This window comes from Artemia sp. Qi Xiang Cuo, chromosome 8 (assembly GCF_049724085.1).
Source record: "Artemia sp. Qi Xiang Cuo chromosome 8, ASM4972408v1, whole genome shotgun sequence".
In the NCBI taxonomy this organism is placed as follows: Eukaryota; Metazoa; Arthropoda; class Branchiopoda; order Anostraca; family Artemiidae; genus Artemia; species Artemia sp. Qi Xiang Cuo.
This window is the reverse complement of record NC_142801.1, coordinates 65,488,293-65,508,152: the sequence shown is the minus strand read 5'-3', so window position 1 is coordinate 65,508,152 and position 19,860 is coordinate 65,488,293. Positions and strand designations below refer to the sequence as shown.

The 19,860-nt window shown below is 36.5% G+C and overlaps 2 protein-coding genes across 2 annotated transcripts in view; one reads left to right on the top strand and one right to left on the bottom strand.

Annotated features, from left to right (window-relative positions):
- Window positions 1-16,567, top strand: part of LOC148949710 (uncharacterized) — a 66,927-nt gene extending 50,360 nt beyond the window's left edge. Inside the window, exon 5 of the mRNA XM_089093074.1 lies at window positions 15,574-16,567. Coding sequence (XP_088949200.1) covers window positions 15,574-16,439 — 866 coding nt within the window. The 3' untranslated portion in view covers window positions 16,440-16,567. The remainder of the gene's footprint in view (window positions 1-15,573) is intronic.
- On the bottom strand, window positions 5,907-6,908 carry LOC148949711 (uncharacterized). Its single transcript, XM_089093583.1, has one exon. The coding sequence runs from the start codon at window positions 6,786-6,788 to the stop codon at window positions 5,907-5,909; it is 882 nt and encodes a 293-aa protein (XP_088949709.1). The 5' UTR covers window positions 6,789-6,908.
- Window positions 16,568-19,860: the final 3,293 nt, after the last annotated feature.

The following is a 19,860-nucleotide window of genomic DNA, read 5'->3' as shown; positions in this document are numbered from 1 at the left end:
TGTCTGAAAAATACTACTTATTCCAAATCAACATCCTTTTGGTTGAGTAATCGCTCTCAAAGAACATGGGCACAAATTCAAAATTTAGCGTAAAGAGACCAGAAGCTGAGAAGGGGCCTCGGATATGCGGAAGAATTTCTTTTCGTTTTAAGGTTAATAATACTTTGTGAATTTAAGTCTTAAATTCACTTTCGTCTGAGAAAACTTTTTTTCCTCTTCATTTTTCATAGCCTACCCAGGGCAACCCTAAATGTGAGGAGAGCAACCAGACCTCGAGTTTGACTCTTTACCTCCAAAATTTTACTTTTGCATAGAAATGCTTCCAGAGAAAGAGGTCATTTAGTGCATTAGCTTTCGAAACTGAGTATAATTATCCAAATAGAACTATTATCTTAATATAACAATAATGATTTTAATTTATAGCTCAAATAAGGCTAATAAGCCTGTAATAACAAAAAAGGAAAATGATCCAGACTTCTCTTCAGCTCAAAACTTCTCTTCAACTCAGACATCTTTTAGGATTCTGTAGATATCATATCTTTTAAGATAGAATATTGCACTTAAATGGTTTTTGATGGTAGAAATCGTTGGAGACATGACAAAATTAACTTGTAAATGGTTAGATATATGTATAATACGATGCGATACAACACGTGTCGTATTACGTATACGTATTGTAATACCATACGACATAATATGATATTGCAGAGTCCAACGGCAAGTATCTTTATGGAATAGCTCAATTTTGATTTTACAATTGTGTTCTCGCAGGTGATTTTCGTCTCCTTTAATTTTGCTTGCTGCTGATGCTAGGGAGCGTACAAGGGAACGATGTTGCTTTGTCTGTTGCTTAACACCTTCTGGCAGTTGAACATTGCCTTCAGTTAGATTTAAACAAAGTTCAGATATAAGGTTAATGAAATCTCTGTCGACACCATGTTTGAGTATGGCCTTCCTAAGTCTTGTAACTGTTGTGCTTGTAACTGCAATTAGTTGTGACTGACACTACTTGCTGCAACTATTTGCAATTGCGATTGGTTTTGACAGCAACTACCAGCAATAACGTCTACTTGTAACTGTAACTGCAACTTATTGGGACTGCAAATGCTTGCAACTACTTGCAACTTTGATTATTACAACTAAGATCAAAACTACTACTTCGACTGCGACTGCTTGCAACTATTTGTGGTTGCGATTATGACTACTTGTAATTGCGACGATAAATGAGTAATTTTAATATGGTGATTGTAAAGCTAGAGATAAATTCCTGGAGCTTAATCATGAACATGATTTTTGAAAAGGGGAAAGCCCAAAGCAATTTCAGAAAAAACATTAATTAAATCCATCCATAATACTTTTTCAAGAGAAAACACTGTGGTTTTAGGAGGGGGAGATCATGCGTAAACCAAATTTTCGGTGTTAGACAATTGAAAAGTGCCTGAGTCATCAGAACCCTCCGTTTTTAGCCTGAGTCATCAGAACCCTCCGTTCTTAGCCTGAGTCATCAGAACCCTCCGTTTTATACCTGAGTCATCATAACCCTCCGTTTTTAGCCTGAGTCATCATAACCCTCCGTTTTTATATATTATGAGCAAGTGTGTAGCTCAGCCGATAGAAGAGGTTTAGTGAAGGTCATATCCTTGTATGGTAAAGCAGATAAATACAATAAAGTGATTAGTATTATGCATGAGAACAACATTACCGCGGTGAAAAAAGGGAATACGTTTAGTAGCTGGTTTCGGGTTGAATCAGGAGTCAAACCAGGTTGCGGTCAATCCCAGTTTATATGTTTTTTTTGTACTCTTTCACTAAATAGACTCTTTTATCTAGTGTATATGGAATGTCAAACTTGAGACGCGACAGTTATCTGGACAGATGTGTGAGACATACCCGATCATAAAACAGTTGTTAGAGTGGAATTGAATGAAACGGGTGATCGAAAATGAATGTTAAAACTGTAAATTATAATTTTGTTCATAAACCATTATAACCGGGTATCTGTCTCTTGTTAGGCTAGGTTAGGTTACACATTCAATATATGGTATGCTTTAATTAACCGCTGATCCTTTATTTTATCAAAACCTTTTTTCAACTTTATTAAAAAAAACTAGAGGGAAAGTAGAACTCTATATTTAGATTACTCTAATGATTTGAGTTTCCTAGAGGAAAATGCTAGCATGATCAATGGTTTTATGAAGGTTTTGAGGGTTCAGTGTACAATAACAAGTTTGAAAATTACTGTTAAGAAAACTGAGTCACTTAGATTGTGAATAAATGTAGATGAAGAGGTGATGTTGAGTAGCGAGAAGATCAATCAAGTGGATAGCTTCCCTTGCCTGGGTAGCATTTTATTAGTAAAGATGGAGGATGCAGTGAAGATGTTAAAAATAGAATAGCCAATGCCCAGTGTTTTCTCACAATCACAATCTGCGAGGCAAGAGTAAAATATCGGAAGCTACAGCGATAACAGGGGTCAGGTATTTTTTTTTTCCAAATTCACTTCACCAGGTATAATTAAATATTTTATTTGGCACTAGTCTTTTATGGGGGTTTTTGATGACTAGAGCTTTCTATGGTCCTGAAATGTCGGTACTACGAAAGACGCAAGAGGGCTCGTTGGAAGTTTTTCACAGGAGCTGTCTACGGATTATTTTAGGTAAAATATCTTAATAGTTTAATAATGAAAGAATTTAAAATTTAATTACGTTTTTTTAGTAAACTAAATATTTAAAAATAATAAAATTTTAATAATAAAAGAACTTAATAACAATAATACAAGAACTATATAATAAGTTATATCAATCATGCAACTATTGATAACTTACAGTTGACTAATGGTGTCCAATAGTTTTGAAAATCTCGCCTAAAGGGAATTTTTTTGTACCGATATCGTTTGCCCACCAAACTACTGAAATCAGTGCCCGGAAAAAGCTACGTGCGTTCTAGAATTATGAGAGAAAGGTTGAAATGGCTTGGACAGGTTCTGCGGATGAAGGATTGCCAAAGATCGTAGATTTTGTCCAAACAACTAGGGCCAAAAAAGGAGGTCGTCCCCGAATAGGGTGAAGAGGTCGTAAGAATGGCTTTGAAGGGAACTGGGATTCTTGGGAGGATACAATGAGGAAGTTTTGAAAAGGTTGGAATACAGGAGGAGGGCGGCAGCTGCGCTGGCGTCGGGCGGGTTGGTTCTGCATTAAGTTGTTAGAAGTAGTACTGATGATGTCCTGAAGTAACGAGACGTAGACGCAGAAAACCAGGAAAGAGCTCACACAAACGGAAATTAAAAGTTCTTTTAATAATAGGGGCTTGAAACCTACGCGGTAGTGTTAACTCATATGCTAAATTTGATGAGGTGATTTTCATCAACGCCACTTTAGTGGGCTTTTCCTCTCTTATTCAAAAGCAGCATAAATTTCCCAGACTCTTAGCATTTTGATGGGCAAATATAAACTTAGTTTTATAAATTTGTAATAAACATAAAAGCCGAGTCTTCTGATGTATTAACTGTTGCAAAAGCTGACTTTTTTGGTTGTAGGCGAATACCCCCCCCCCCCAAAAAAAAAAATACCCCCGTGGACAATAAGGCTTTCCAAATTTGAGACTTTTATTTGAGTTTTATTTTTCAATTTCCGTAGGGGGATGGAATGTTGGTACTGAAGAACATACCGTTTTCTTGTTAGTTGCTTCGTTACTTTAGAAATAAATTTGCGCTATAGATTTGCACATTAGGGGGGGGGGGGTAAGCATAACGGGTCTGCATGCAAAATGTGTTTTGTACAATTATTCTGCATATTAGATTGATAGACAAATGAGTGTATTTTAAAGGCAAACATACGGCCATGAACACAGTAAAATAACATAAATGAATATAGTAAATTGGGGGGGGGAGAGGGTATTTAACCCCCCCCCCCCCCGAAAAATGCCCTCCTCCACGAAAATACCCCCCCCCTCTCCTTCGGAGAGAAGCCCCCGCGGAAAATACCCTCGTGAAAAATACCATCCCCCCATTCACTACCCCCCCCATTAACATATTCTTTTATGTTACTTTACTATGTTCATGGCCGTATTTTTGGCTTTAAAATACACTTATTTGTCTATCTATCTAATATGCAGAATAATTGCACCGAACACCTTTTGCATGCAGACTCGTTATGCTAACCCCCCCCCCCCTAAAGTGCAAATTTATAGCGCAAATTTATTTCTAAAGTAACAAACAAACTAACCAAAAAAAAACGATGTGTCCTCGAATTTTACACTGCGTAAACTTGAGTGAGTGGCGCATAATACACAAGTACCAAAATGCCATCCCCCAACGGAAATTAAAAAAATAAAACTCAAAGAAAATTCTCGAATTTGGAAAGCCTTATTTTCCACGGGGGGTATTTTTTTTTTTGGGGGGGGGGGTATTTTCCATGGGGATATTTTCGGAGGGGGTATTTTCCGGGGGGTAAACGCCGGCCACCAACTTTTTCAAGTTTCGGTTCCTATTAGTTCCAGGTGCTCATTCTGTAGTTTTTTATCATTAATTGTTTGATGTAATGCAATCGTTGTTAATATATGTTTAGATATACCCTTTAATTACCAAGTAGCTAAATGATCAATAACTTAAGTTAAATGACCAATAGCTAAATCATCAGCAGCTAAATGATTAATGATGGGTCGAATGACTAAGTGACTAAATGACCAATAGCGAAACGAGCAGTCGCTTAGTGACTAATGATGGGTTAAATGACCAAGTAGCTAAATGACCAATAACTTAGGTTAAATGACCATTCGCTTACTGACTAATGACCGGCTAAATGACCAGGTATTTTTTTTTGGGGGGGGGGAGGGGGGTATTTTCCGCGGGGATGATTTCCGAGGGGGTATTTTCCGCGGGGGCATTTTGCGCGGGGGATATTTTCTGGGGGGGGGGGTAACGCCGACCACCAACTTTTTCAAGTTTCGGTTCCTATTAGTTCCAGATGCTCATTCCGTAGTTCTTTATCACGAATTGTTTGATGTAATGCAATCGTTGTTAATATATGTTTAGATATACACTTTAATGACCAAGTAGCTAAATGATCAATAACTAAAGTTAAATGACCAATAGCTAAATCATCAGCAGCTAAATGACTAATGATGGGTCGAATGACTAAGTAGCTAAATGACCAATAGCTAAATGAGCAGTCGCTTAATGATTAAGGATGAGTTAAATGACCAAGTAGCTAAATGACCAATAACTTAAGTTAAATGACCAATAGCTAAATGAGCAGCAGCAAAATGACTAATGATGGTTTAAATCACCAAGTAGCTAAATGACCAATAACTTAGGTTAAATGACCAATAGCTAAATGACCAGTCGCTTAATGACTAATGACCGGTTAAATGAACAAGTTACTTTAATTAAAAAAGTGCTTACTCCTCCAGGTGCTAGAAAAAACAACATGCATGGCTAGGATCAATGATTTTCCCTACAGCCTCTCTAATATTAATTGTGAAGTTAAGTAGACAATAGAAAGCAAAATGGCTTCATTGCATTAACTCATACTGATTTTTTGGGTTCAGGGCAACTGCCTCTACATTGTTATGTCATTTTTCTACCAGCAGCAACTTAATATGAGATATATACTTTACCAGTTAAGCAAAACAAAACAACAGAGCCACCAATTGGGCAGAGACAATCACCCCCAAATATTTAAAAAATACATTTATTGTAATCCCATCAAAAAAAAATTTCTTTCTTAAATTTTGAAAAAAAAACTTTTATTGGATCTTCACAAAAAAAGAAAAAAAACATTTTATTCGATCTTAACAAAAAAACGACGAAAAAAACATACCAACCCCTTGCATTTTCAAAAAAAGAGGCACCTGCAACAATACTGCTGACCAAATCCATCACAGCCCTGATTTTATGCTGTAGGGGCTCACTCATTCCACGTTTTGCTGCATGGAGTAGCATAGCGGTGTGAATAGTGGTATGGTTTTTTACTCCTATAGATCTCCAAGTGTCTTTTCAAATATACCTCCCGGGCAAATCTTTTGTTGCATGTTTCACATTTGTATGGTTTCTCGTTGTTGTGCAATTTAAAGTGTGTATTCATATTACCCTTCCTAGCAAATTCTTTGCTGCATATTGTGCAAGCGTAAGGTTTTTTCCCATCGTGAACACGTTGATGTCGGCTAAGTGTTGAATGCTGTGTAAACGTTTTAGAGCATATTTGACATTCATATGGTTTTTCACCTGTATGAGTCATTTTATGTTTGCTCAAATGTATTTTTTGAGCAAATTCTTTGCTGCATATTGTGCAAGCGTAAGGTTTTTTCCCATCGTGAACACGCTGATGTCGGCTAAGTGTTGAATGTTGTGTAAACTTTTTAGAGAATATTTGACATTCATATGGTTTTTCACCTGTATGAGTCATTTGATGTCTGCTCAAATATATCTTTTTTGCAAAATTCTTGTCGCACACTTCACATTTGTAACTTTTATTTCCACGACGAATGGCTGTTTGTTTACACAAACTAGACGCATTAGCACAGTTTTTGTCGCACATCTTGCAGTTTTTTAATTTTTCATCTGCTTCATCAAGAAGTCCATTATCTCTATTTGAACATCGTTTCTGATCATCTACTCCTGTCATTTCGGTATTAAACTTGGTTGTCTCCAATTTGAGAATGACAGGCACGTTTTTAAGTTGTGCAGATATGGAGGAAAGATTTTCCGTTCGAGCGTTATCGTGATTCAATAACAATGTTGAGCTTTCTGTCTGGACGATCTCAGCCTCAATTTCTAAAAAAAAAGCCATTTCAATAGAGTTTTGGGTAAAGTTAGCTAGCAAGATAAGCTATAGAACAAACTATTTGTGGTCTTTCAACATGATTTAAAATCACATAGTGATTTTATAATCCAGTTTTCTACACCGAAAATTCATCCTCGATATATTACAGGAAGAATAGAATTCAACAGAATTTTGAGTAAAATTACTAAAAAAAACTAACAGTAAATCATATCAGGATCCTGATCTAACTATTCATGAGAAATCGAACTCAGAGAAGTGATTAGACAACTCATTCGATGGGAAATTGAAAGTTCTAATACCCTTTTAAGACTCAAAAGTGACTGGGGGGCAACCAAACCCCCAAGCCCTTCATTTCCCCAAACACATCCAATCAGAATTTTGATATGTTCATTTTGTTCAACATAGTTGAAAAGACCAATAATTATGTCTGAGGATGTCCCTCCCCCCTCCACAGCCCTCTAGGTAAGGGTAATAAGTTATGCTATTTACACACTATTTACATATAGTATTTGTAATCAAGAAAAGTAGGCATGTTTGACCTTTAGTGTCTAAAAAGACGGGGGGGGGCGATATTCGCAAATTTTACCGAATTGCTACCTGATTTATGCCGAATATTCTGCAGAAATTAAGAATTTTTCTAAATTTCGGCCGATTTTGCAAAATTTCTGTCAAAATTTTCGCCTTCGAAGAAAATTGTACCGAATGCCAAAAAATTTGGAGGTGTGGCGCGCCCCTCACCGCCCCCCCGGGGTTCCCCTGGTAGTAGTCGTATTTATATTAGTAATAGTAGCAGAATCTAGTTGTAGTAGCGGTATGCAGAGCGACTTCTGCTTATGTCAACGTCCCTCTCATCAAACAATGAAAGTTTCAACTTAATAATCTATGATATTCCTGAGAAATTGCTGAGAACTCCAGGAAAATCTTTCCTCCATATCTGCACAACTTCAACACGTGCCTGACATTCTCAAATTGGAGTCAACCAAGTTTAATAACGAAATGACAGGAGTAGATGATCAGAAACGATGTTCAAATAGAGATGATGGACTTCTTGATGAAGCTGATGAAAAATTAAAAAACTGCAAGATGTGCGACAAAAACTGTGCTATTGCGTCTAGTTTGTGTAAAAATACAGCAATTCGTCGTGGAAATAAAAGTTACAAATGTGAAGTGTGCGACAAGAATTTTGCAAAAAAGATATATTTGAGCAGACATCAAATGATTCATACAGGTGAAAATCCCTATGAATGTCAAATATGCTCTGAAACGTTTACACAGCATTCAACACTTAGCCGAGCATTCAACACTTAGTTTTTTTTTCTTTTTTTGTGAAGATCCAATAGAAGTTTTTTTTTTTTTAATTTAAGAAAGAACTTTTTTTTGATGGGATTACAATAAATGTATTTTTTAAATATGTGGGGGTGATTTTCTCCGCCCAATTGGTGGCTCTGTTGTTTTGTTTTGCTTAACTGGTAAAGTATATATCTCATATTAAGTTGCTACAGGTAGAAAAATGACATAACAATGTAGAGACAGTTGCCCTAAACCCAAAAAATCAGTATGAGTAATACAATGAAGCCATTTTGTTTTCTATTGTCTACTTAACTTCACCATTAATATTAAAGAGGCTGTAGGGAAAATCATTGACCCTAGCCATGCATGTTGTTTTTTCTAGCACCTGGAGGAGTAAGCACTTTTTGAAGTCCAGTAACTTGGTCATTTAACCGGTCATTAGTCAGTAAGCGACTGGTCATTTAGCTATTGATCATTTAACCTAAGTTATTAGTCATTTAGCTACTTGGTCATTTAAACCCATCATTAGTCATTTTGCTGCTGCTCATTTAGCTATTGGTCATTTAACTTAAGTTATTGGTCATTTAGCTACTTGGTCATTTAACTCATCCTTAATCATTAAGCGACTGCTCATTTAGCTATTGGTCATTTAGCTACTTAGTCATCCGACCCATCATTAGTCATTTAGCTGCTGATGATTTAGCTATTGGTCATTTAACTTAAGTTATTGATCATTTAGCTACTTGGTCATTTAACTCATCCTTAGTCATTAAGCGACTGCTCATTTAGCTATTGGTCATTTAGCTACTTAGTCATCCGACCCATCATTAGTCATTTAGCTGCTGATGATTTAGCTATTGGTCATTTAACTTAAGTTATTGATCATTTAGCTACTTGGTCATTAAAGTGTATATCTAAACATATATTAACAACGATTGCCTTACATCAAACAATTCGTGATAAAGAACTACGGAATGAGCATCTGGAACTAATAGGAACCGAAACTTGAAAAAGTTGGTAGCCGGCGTTAGCCCCTCCCAGAAAATGCCCCCTGCGAAAATACCCCCCCCCCCAAAAAAAAAATACTTGGTCATTTAACCGGTCATTAGTCAGTAAGCGACTGGTCATTTAACCTAAGTTACTGGTCATTTAGCTACTTGGTCATTTAACCCATCATTAGTCATTAAGCGACTGCTCATTTCGCTATTGGTCATTTAGCTACTTAGTCATTCGACCCATCATTAGTAATTTAGCTGCTGATGATTTAGCTATTGGTCATTTAACTTAAGTTATCGGTCATTTAGCTACTTGGTCATTTAACCCATCATTAGTCATTAAGCGACTGCTCATTTAGCTATTGGTCATTTAGCTACTTAGTCATTCGACCCATCATTAGTCATTTAGCTGCTGATGATTTAGCTATTGGTCATTTAACTTAAGTTATTGGTCATTTAGCTACTTGGTCATTTAACTCATCCTTAGTCATTAAGCGACTGCTCATTTAGCTATTGGTCATTTAGCTACTTAGTCATCCGACCCATCATTAGTCATTTAGCTGCTGATGATTTAGCTATTGGTCATTTAACTTAAGTTATTGATCATTTAGCTACTTGGTCATTAAAGTGTATATCTAAACATATATTAACAACGATTGCCTTACATCAAACAATTCGTGATAAAGAACTACGGAATGAGCATCTGGAACTAATAGGAACCGAAACTTGAAAAAGTTGGTAGCCGGCGTTCACCCCTCCCAGAAAATGCCCCCGCGGAAAATACCCCCCCCCACAAAAAAAAATACTTGGTCATTTAACCAGTCATTAGTCAGTAAGCGACTGGTCATTTAACCTAAGTTATTGGTCATTTAGCTACTTGGTCATTTAACCCATCATTAGTCATTAAGCGACTGCTCATTTCGCTATTGGTCATTTAGCTACTTAGTCATTCGACCCATCATTAGTAATTTAGCTGCTGATGATTTAGCTATTGGTCATTTAACTTAAGTTATTGATCATTTAGCTACTTGGTCATTAAAGTGTATGTCTAAACTTATATTAACAACGATTGCGTTACATCAAACAATTCGTGATAAAGAACTACAGAATGAGCATCTGGAACTAATAGGAACCGAAACTTGAAAAAGTTGGTGGCCGGCGTTACCCCCCCCGAAAAAATCCCCCCCCCGCCCTGGAAAATAAAGCTTTCCAAATTCGAGAATTTTATTTGAGTTTTATTTTTTAATTTCCGTTGGGGGATGGAATTTTGGAACTTGTGTATTATGCGCCACTCACTCAAGTTTACGCTGTATAAAATTCGAGGACACATCGTTTTTTTTGTTAGTTTGTTTGTTACTTTAGAAATAAAATTGCGCTATAGATTTGCACATTAGGGGGGGGGGGTAAGCATAACGGGTCTGCATGCAAAATGTGTTCGGTGCAATTATTCTGCATATTAGATAGACAGAAAAATAAGTGTATTTTAAAGCCAAATATACGGCCATGAACACAGTAAAGTAACATAAATGAATATAGTGAATGGGGGGCGGGTGTTTAACCTCCCGAAAAATGCCCTCCCCCACGGCATACACATTTTTAGTCTATAGGTACTTCTGTCGTATTTCTGTCGGTACTTCTGTCGAATGTAAAAATACGACAGAAGTACCTATAGACTAAAAAAGTGTATTTTCACGCTAATCCAACAACTAGAAAGTACGCTGATCAAACGTGAAATAATGCTGTCAACGTCAAAGTACGTTTTTTTTTACCTATGCATATTGTGATATCTGTTTCTTATAGTTTTAATACTTCTTTATTTGTTAAAGTCAAAAAAGTGAAAACATTTAAAATGGATTTTGTTTTCATCAAAGTGCAAATTACTTCAACAAATAAAGAAGCATTAAGACCGTAAGGAATAGATATCACAATATGCATATCAAACCGACAATACACGTTTTTTTTTAAGTAAAGTGCAAATTATTATCTGGTCTGAAGAAGACATGGGTGTTGACAGCCATACTCTTTTTACTTTTTGCTCGTTTTGAATTTGACTAGGTTGTTTGCTGTAATTTCTTTTAGTTTTGGGTTTCGTTCGTATGTTAATGGGTACTTGTGGTAAATTTGTACTTGACAGATACGAAAAACAAACTCCAAGTATATGACATTGTTTTTGTCCAGAAAACTTTAAACAATTTATATATTGTTGGTTTCGAAAGCCATATGTCTTTTTCGAAGGATAGCCAAACCTTCTTAAACTTTTTGGTACCATATGTCTTAGCTTAATATTAATGATTGTTTGCCCACACTTTTTTTCTTCTCCATTTTTTTTTTTTTAATTTGGCACCTGCTACTGCCAAAAATTGCTCAAATTCATATTGAAGCCTTCAACACAAATGGATTTGTGTTTCTTTTTTTTATAAGTTTTTAAGACACTTCTGATGTGTAAATTCCTCTTTTTCCCGTTCCTCCGCACTTTTCAACAAAACTATAAAAAAACTCAAATAAAAGTTACAAATTTAGAAACCTTATTTTCCACAGGGGGGGGGGCGAAGGGTATTTTCCACGAGGGTATTTTCCAAGGAGGGGGTATTTTCCGCGGGGGTTACTTTCCGAAGGAGGGAGGGGGGGGGGTATTTTTCGTGGGGGAGGGCATTTTTCGGGAGGTTAAACACCCGCCCCCCATTCACTATATTCATTTATGTTACTTTACTGTGTTCATGGCCGTATATTTGGCTTTAAAATACACTTATTTTTCTGTCTATCTAATATGCAGAATAATTGCACCGAACACATTTTGCATGCAGACCCGTTATGCTTACCCCCCCCCCCTAATGTGCAAATCTATAGCGCAAATTTATTTCTAAAGTAACAAACAAACTAACAAAAAAAAAAACGATGTGTCCTCGAATTTTATACAGCGTAAACTTGAGTGAGTGGCGCATAATACACAAGTACCAAAATTCCATCCCCCAACGGAAATTAAAAAATAAAACTCAAATAAAATTCTCGAATTTGGAAAGCTTTATTTTCCAGGGCGGGGGGGGGGATTTTTTTCGGGGGGGGGTAACGCCGGCCACCAACTTTTTCAAGTTTCGGTTCCTATTAGTTCCAGATGCTCATTCTGTAGTTCTTTATCACGAATTGTTTGATGTAATGCAATCGTTGTTAATATAAGTTTAGATATACACTTTAATGACCAAGTAGCTAAATGATCAATAACTTAAGCTAAATAACCAATAGCTAAATCATCAGCAGCTAAATTACTAATGATGGGTCGAATGACTAAGTAGCTAAATGACCAATAGCGAAATGAGCAGTCGCTTAATGACTAATGATGGGTTAAATGACCAAGTAGCTAAATGACCAGTAACTTAGGTTAAATGACCAGTCGCTTACTGACTAATGACTGGTTAAATGACCAAGTATTTTTTTTTTTGTGGGGGGGGGGGTATTTTCCGCGGGGGGCATTTTCTGGGAGGGGTTAACGCCGGCTACCAACTTTTTCAAGTTTCGGTTCCTATTAGTTCCAGATGCTCATTCCGTAGTTCTTTATCACGAATTGTTTGATGTAAGGCAATCGTTGTTAATATATGTTTAGATATACACTTTAATGACCAAGTAGCTAAATGATCAATAACTTGTTAAATGACCAATAGCTAAATCATCAGCAGCTAAATGACTAATGATGGGTCGGATGACTAAGTAGCTAAATGACCAATAGCTAAATGAGCAGTCGCTTAATGACTAAGGATGAGTTAAATGACCAAGTAGCTAAATGATCAATAACTTAAGTTAAATGACCAATAGCTAAATCATCAGCAGCTAAATGACTAATGATGGGTCGAATGACTAAGTAGCTAAATGACCAATAGCGAAATGAGCAGTCGCTTAATGACTAATGATGGGTTAAATGACCAAGTAGCTAAATGACCAATAACTTAGGTTAAATGACCAGTCGCTTACTGACTAATGACCGGTTAAATGACCAAGTTTTTTTTTTGGGGGGGGGGGGCATTTTCTGGGAGGGGTTAACGCCGGCTACCAACTTTTTCAAGTTTCGGTTCCTATTAGTTCCAGATGCTCATTCCGTAGTTCTTTATCACGAATTGTTTGATGTAAGGCAATCGTTGTTAATATATGTTTAGATATACACTTTAATGACCAAGCAGCTAAATGATCAATAACTTAAGTTAAATGACCAATAGCTAAATCATCAGCAGCTAAATGACTAATGATGGGTCGGATGACTAAGTAGCTAAATGACCAATAGCTAAATGAGCAGTCGCTTAATGACTAAGGATGAGTTAAATGACCAAGTAGCTAAATGATCAATAACTTAAGTTAAATGACTAATAGCTAAATCATCAGCAGCTAAATGACTAATGATGGGTCGAATGACTAAGTAGCTAAATGACCAATAGCTAAATGAGCAGTCGCTTAATGATTAAGGATGAGTTAAATGACCAAGTAGCTAAATGACCAATAACTTAAGTTAAATGACCAATAGCTAAATGAGCAGCAGCAAAATGACTAATGATGGGTTTAAATGACCAAGTAGCTAAATGACTAATAACTTAGGTTAAATGATCAATAGCTAAATGACCAGTCGCTTACTGACTAATGACCGGTTAAATGACCAAGTTACTGGACTTCAAAAAGTGCTTACTCCTCCAGGTGCTAGAAAAAACAACATGCATGGCTAGGGTCAATGATTTTCCCTACAGCCTCTTTAATATTAATGGTGAAGTTAAGTAGACAATAGAAAACAAAATGGCTTCATTGTATTTACTCATACTGATTTTTTGGGTTTAGGGCAACTGTCTCTACATTGTTATGTCATTTTTCTACCTGTAGCAACTTAATATGAGATATATACTTTACCAGTTAAGCAAAACAAAACAACAGAGCCACCAATTGGGCGGAGAAAATCACCCCCACATATTTAAAAAATACATTTATTGTAATCCCATCAAAAAAAAAGTTCTTTCTTAAATTAAAAAAAAAAAAACTTCTATTGGATCTTCACAAAAAAAGAAAAAAAAACTAAGTGTTGAATGCTCGGCTAAGTGTTGAATGCTGTTTAAAGGTTTTAGAGCATATTTGACATTCATAGGGATTTTCACCTGTATGAGTCATTTGATGTTTGCTCAAATATATTTTTTTTTGCAAAATTCTTGTCGCACACTTCACATTTGTAACTTTTATTTCCACGACGAATTGCTGTATTTTTACACAAACTAGACGCAATAGCACAGTTTTTGTCGCACATCTTGCAGTTTTTTAATTTTTCATCAGCTTCATCAAGAAGTCCATCATCTCTATTTGAACATCGTTTCTGATCATCTACTCCTGTCATTTCGTTATTAAACTTGGTTGACTCCAATTTGAGAACGTCAGGCACGTGTTCAAGTTGTGCAGATATGGAGGAAAGATTTTCCTGGAGTTCTCAGCAATTTCTCAGGAATATCATAGATTATTAAGTTGAAACTTTCATTGTTTGATGAGAGGGACGTTGACATAAGCAGAAGTCGCTCTGCATACCGCTACTACAACTAGATTCTGCTACTATTACTAATTTAACTACGACTACTACCAGGGGCGTTTTTTTTTTGGGGGGGGGGGGCGGTGAGGGGCGCGCCACACCTCCAAATTTTTTGGCATTCGGTACAATTTTCTTCGAAGGCGAAAATTTTGACAGAAATTTTGCAAAATCGGCCGAAACTTAGAAAAATTCTTAATTTCTGCAGAATATTCGGCATAAATCAGGTAGCAATTCGGTAAAATTTGCGAATATCGCCCCCCCCCGTCTTTTTAGACACTAAAGGTCAAACATGCCTACTTTTCTTGATTACAAATACTATATGTAAATAGTGTGTAAATAGCATAACTTATTACCCTTACCTAGAGGGCTGTGGAGGGGGGGAGGGACATCCTCAGACATAATTATTGGTCTTTTCAACTATGTTGAACAAAATGAACATCTCAAAATTCTGATTGGATGTGTTTGGGGAAATGAAGGGCTTGGGGGTTTGGTTGCCCTCCAGTCACTTTTGAGTCTTAAAAGGGTATTAGAACTTTCAATTTCCCATCGAATGAGTTCCTTCTGAAGTTTCTACGACAACTCCTTCTGTGCGAAGGGCCTTGACGAAAACATAATTAATAAATAATACATTGTGCCCATATAGCTCGTTACTTAGGCAGCGCTACCAATGATAATTTTTACTTGATAATCTAATCACTTCTCTGAGTTCGATTTCTCATGAATAGTTATATCAGGATCCTGATATGATTTACTGTTAGTTTTTTTTTAGTAATTTTACTCAAAATTCCGTTGAATTCTATTCTTCCAGTAATATATCGAGAATGAATTCTTCGGTGTAGAAAACTGGATTGTGAAATCACTGTGTGATATGAAATTATGTTGAAAGACCACAAATAGTTTGTTCTATAGCTTATCTTGCTAGCTAACTTTACCCAAAACTCTATTGAAATGGCTTTTTTTTTAGAAATTGAGGCTGAGATCGTCCAGACAGAAAGCTCAACATTGTTATTGAATCACGATAACGCTCGAACGGAAAATCTTTCCTCCATATCTGCACAACTTAAAAACGTGCCTGACATTCTCAAATTGGAGTCAACCAAGTTTAATAACGAAATGACAGGAGTAGATGATCAGAAACGATGTTCAAATAGAGATGATGGACTTCTTGATGAAGCTGATGAAAAATTTAAAAATTGCAAGATGTGCGACAAAAACAGTGCTAATGCGTCTAGTTTGTGTAAACCAACAGCTATTCGTCGTAGAAATAAAAGTTACAAATGTGAAGTGTGCGACATGAATTTTGCAAAAAAAATATATTTGAGTAGACATCAAATGACTCATACAGGTGAAAAACCATATGAATGTCAAATATGCTCTAAAACGTTTACACAGCATTCAACACTTAGCCGACATCAACGTGTTCACGATGGGAAAAAACCTTATGCTTGCACAATATGCAGCAAAGAATTTGCTCAAAAAATACATTTGAGCAAACATAAAATGACTCATACAGGTGAAAAACCATATGAATGTGAAATATGCTCTAAAACGTTTACACAACATTCAGATCTTAGCCGACATCAGCGTGTTCACGATGGGAAAAAACCTTACGCTTGCACAATATGCAGCAAAGAATTTGCTAGGAAGGGTAATATGAATGCACACTTTAAATTACATAATAATGAGAAACCATACAAATGTGAAACATGCAACAAAAGATTTTCTCGGGAGGTATATTTGAAAACACACTTGAAGATCCATAGGAGTAAAAAACCATACCTCTATTCACGCCGCTATGCTACTCCATGCAGCAAAACGTGGAGTGAGTGAGCCCCTACAGCATAAAATCAGGGCTGTGATGGATTTGGTCAGCAGTATTGTTGCAGGTGCCTCTTTTTTTGAAAATGCAAGGGGTTGGTATGTTTTTTTCGTCGTTTTTTTGTGAAGATCGAATAAAATGTTTTTTTTCTTTTTTTGTGAAGATCCAATAAAAGTTTTTTTTTCAAAATTTAAGAAAGAACTTTTTTTTTTATGGGATTAAAATAAATGTATTTTTTAAATATGTGGGGGTGATTGTCTCTGCCCAATTGGTGGCTCTGTTGTTTTGTTTTGCTTAACTGGTAAAGTATATATCTCATATTAAGTTGCTGCTGGTAGAAAAATGACATAACAATGTAGAGGCAGTTGCCCTGAACCCAAAAAATCAGTATGAGTTAATGCAATGAAGCCATTTTGCTTTCTATTGTCTACTTAACTTCACAATTAATATTAGAGAGGCTTTAGGGAAAATCATTGATCCTAGCCATGCATGTTGTTTTTTCTAGCACCTGGAGGAGTAAGCACTTTTTGAATTAATGTAACTTGGTAATTTAACCGTTCATTTGTCAGTAAGCGACTGGTCATTTAGCTATTGGTCATTTAACCTAAGTTATTGGTCATTTAGCTACTTGGTGATTTAAACCATCATTAGTCATTTTGCTGCTGCTCATTTAGCTATTGGTCATTTAACTTAAGTTATTGGTCATTTAGCTACTTGGTCATTTAACTCATCCTTAGTCATTAAGCGACTGCTCATTTAGCTATTGGTCATTTAGCGACTTAGTCATTCGACCCATCATTAGTCATTTAGCTGCTGATGATTTAGCTATTGGTCATTTAACTTTAGTTATTGATCATTTAGCTACTTGGTCATTAAAGTGTATATCTAAACATATATTAACAACGATTGCATTACATCAAACAATTCGTGATAAAGAACTACGGAATGAGCATCTGGAACTAATAGGAACCGAAACTTTAAAAAGTTGGTGGTCGGCGTTAACCGCCCCCCCCCCAGAAAATATCCCCCGCGCAAAATGCCCCCCGCGGAAAATACCCCCTCGGAAATCATCCCCGCGGAAAATACCCCCTCCCCCCCCAAAAATACCTGGTCATTTAACCGGTCATTAGTCAGTAAGCGACTGGTCATTTAACCTAAGTTATTGGTCATTTAGCTACTTGGTCATTTAACCCATCATTAGTCACTAAGCGACTGCTCGTTTCGCTATTGGTCATTTAGTCACTTAGTCATTCGACCCATCATTAATCATTTAGCTGCTGATGATTTAGCTATTGGTCATTTAACTTAAGTTATTGATCATTTAGCTACTTGGTCATTAAAGGGTATATCTAAACATATATTAACAACGATTGCATTACATCAAACAATTAATGATAAAAAACTACAGAATGAGCACCTGGAACTAATAGGAACCGAAACTTGAAAAAGTTGGTGGCCGGCGTTTACCCCCCGGAAAATACCCCCTCCGAAAATATCCCCATGGAAAATACCCCCCCCCCAAAAAAAAATACCCCCCCTTGGAAAATAAGGCTTTCCAAATTTGAGAATTTTATTTGAGTTTTATTTTTTTAATTTCCGTTGGGGGAAGGAATTTTGGTACTTGCGTATTATGCGCCACTCACTCAAGTTTACGCTCTGTAAAATTCGAGGACACATCGTTTTTTTTTGGTTAGTTTGTTTGTTACTTTAGAAATAAATTTGCGCTATAAATTTGCACTTTAGGGGGGGGGGGGGTAAGCATAACGAGTCTGCATGCAAAAGGTGGTCGGTGCAATTATTCTGCATATTAGATAGATAGACAAATAAGTGTATTTTAAAGCCAAAAATACGGCCATGAACATAGTAAAGTAACATAAAAGAATATGTTAAGGGGGGGGGGTAGTGAATGGGGGGATGGTATTTTTCACGAGGGTATTTTCCGCGGGGGCTTCTCTCCGAAGGAGAGGGGGGGGGGGTATTTTCGTGGAGGAGGGCATTTTTCGGGGGGGGGGGTTAAATACCCGCTCCCCCCCCAATTTACTATATTCATTTATGTTATTTTACTGTGTTCCTGGCCGTATGTTTGCCTTTAAAATACCCTTATTTGTCTATCGATCTAATATGCAGAATAATTGTACCAAACACATTTTGCATGCAGACCCGTTATGCTTACCCCCACCCCCCTAATGTGCAAATCTATAGCGCAAATTTATTTCTAAAGTAACGAAGAAACTAACAAAAAAACGGTATGTTCTTCAGTACCAACATTCCATCCCCCTACGGAAATTGAAAAATAAAACTCAAATAAAAGTCACAAATTTGGAAAGCCTTATTGTCCACGGGGGTATTTTTTTTTTTTTGGGGGGGGGGGTATTCGCCTACAACCAAAAAAGTCAGCTTTTGCAACAGTTAATACATCAGAAGACTCGGCTTTTATGTTTATTCCAAATTTATAAAACTAAGTTTATATTTGCCCATCAAAATGCTAAGAGTCTGGGAAATTTATGCTGCTTTTGAATAAGAGAGGAAAAGCCCACTAAAGTGGCGTTGATGAAAATCACCTCATCAAATTTAGCATATGAGTTAACACTACCGCGTAGGTTTCAAGCCCCTATTATTAAAAGAACTTTTAATTTCCGTTTGTGTGAGCTCTTTCCTGGTTTTCTGCGTCTACGTCTCGTTACTTCAGGACATCATCAGTACTACTTCTAACAACTTAATGCAGAACCAACCCGCCCGACGCCAGCGCAGCTGCGCCCTCCTCCTGTATTCCAACCTTTTCAAAACTTCCTCATTGTATCCTCCCAAGAATCCCAGTTCCCTTCAAAGCCATTCTTACGACCTCTTCACCCTATTCGGGGACGACCTCCTTTTTTGGCCCTAGTTGTTTGGACAAAATCTACGATCTTTGGCAATCCTTCATCCGCAGAACCTGTCCAAGCCATTTCAACCTTTCTCTCATAATTCTAGAACGCACGTAGCTTTTTCCGGGCACTGATTTCAGTAGTTTGGTGGGCAAACGATATCGGTACAAAAAAATTCCCTTTAGGCGAGATTTTCAAAACTATTGGACACCATTAGTCAACTGTAAGTTATCAATAGTTGCATGATTGATATAACTTATTATATAGTTCTTGTATTATTGTTATTAAGTTCTTTTATTATTAAAATTTTATTATTTTTAAATATTTAGTTTACTAAAAAAACGTAATTAAATTTTAAATTCTTTCATTATTAAACTATTAAGATATTTTACCTAAAATAATCCGTAGACAGCTCCTGTGAAAAACTTCCAACGAGGCCTCTTCCGTCTTTCGTAGTACCGACATTTCAGGACCATAGAAAGCTCTAGTCATCAAAAACCCCCATAAAAGACTAGTGCCAAATAAAATATTTAATTATACCTGGTGAAGTGAATTTGGAAAAAAAAAA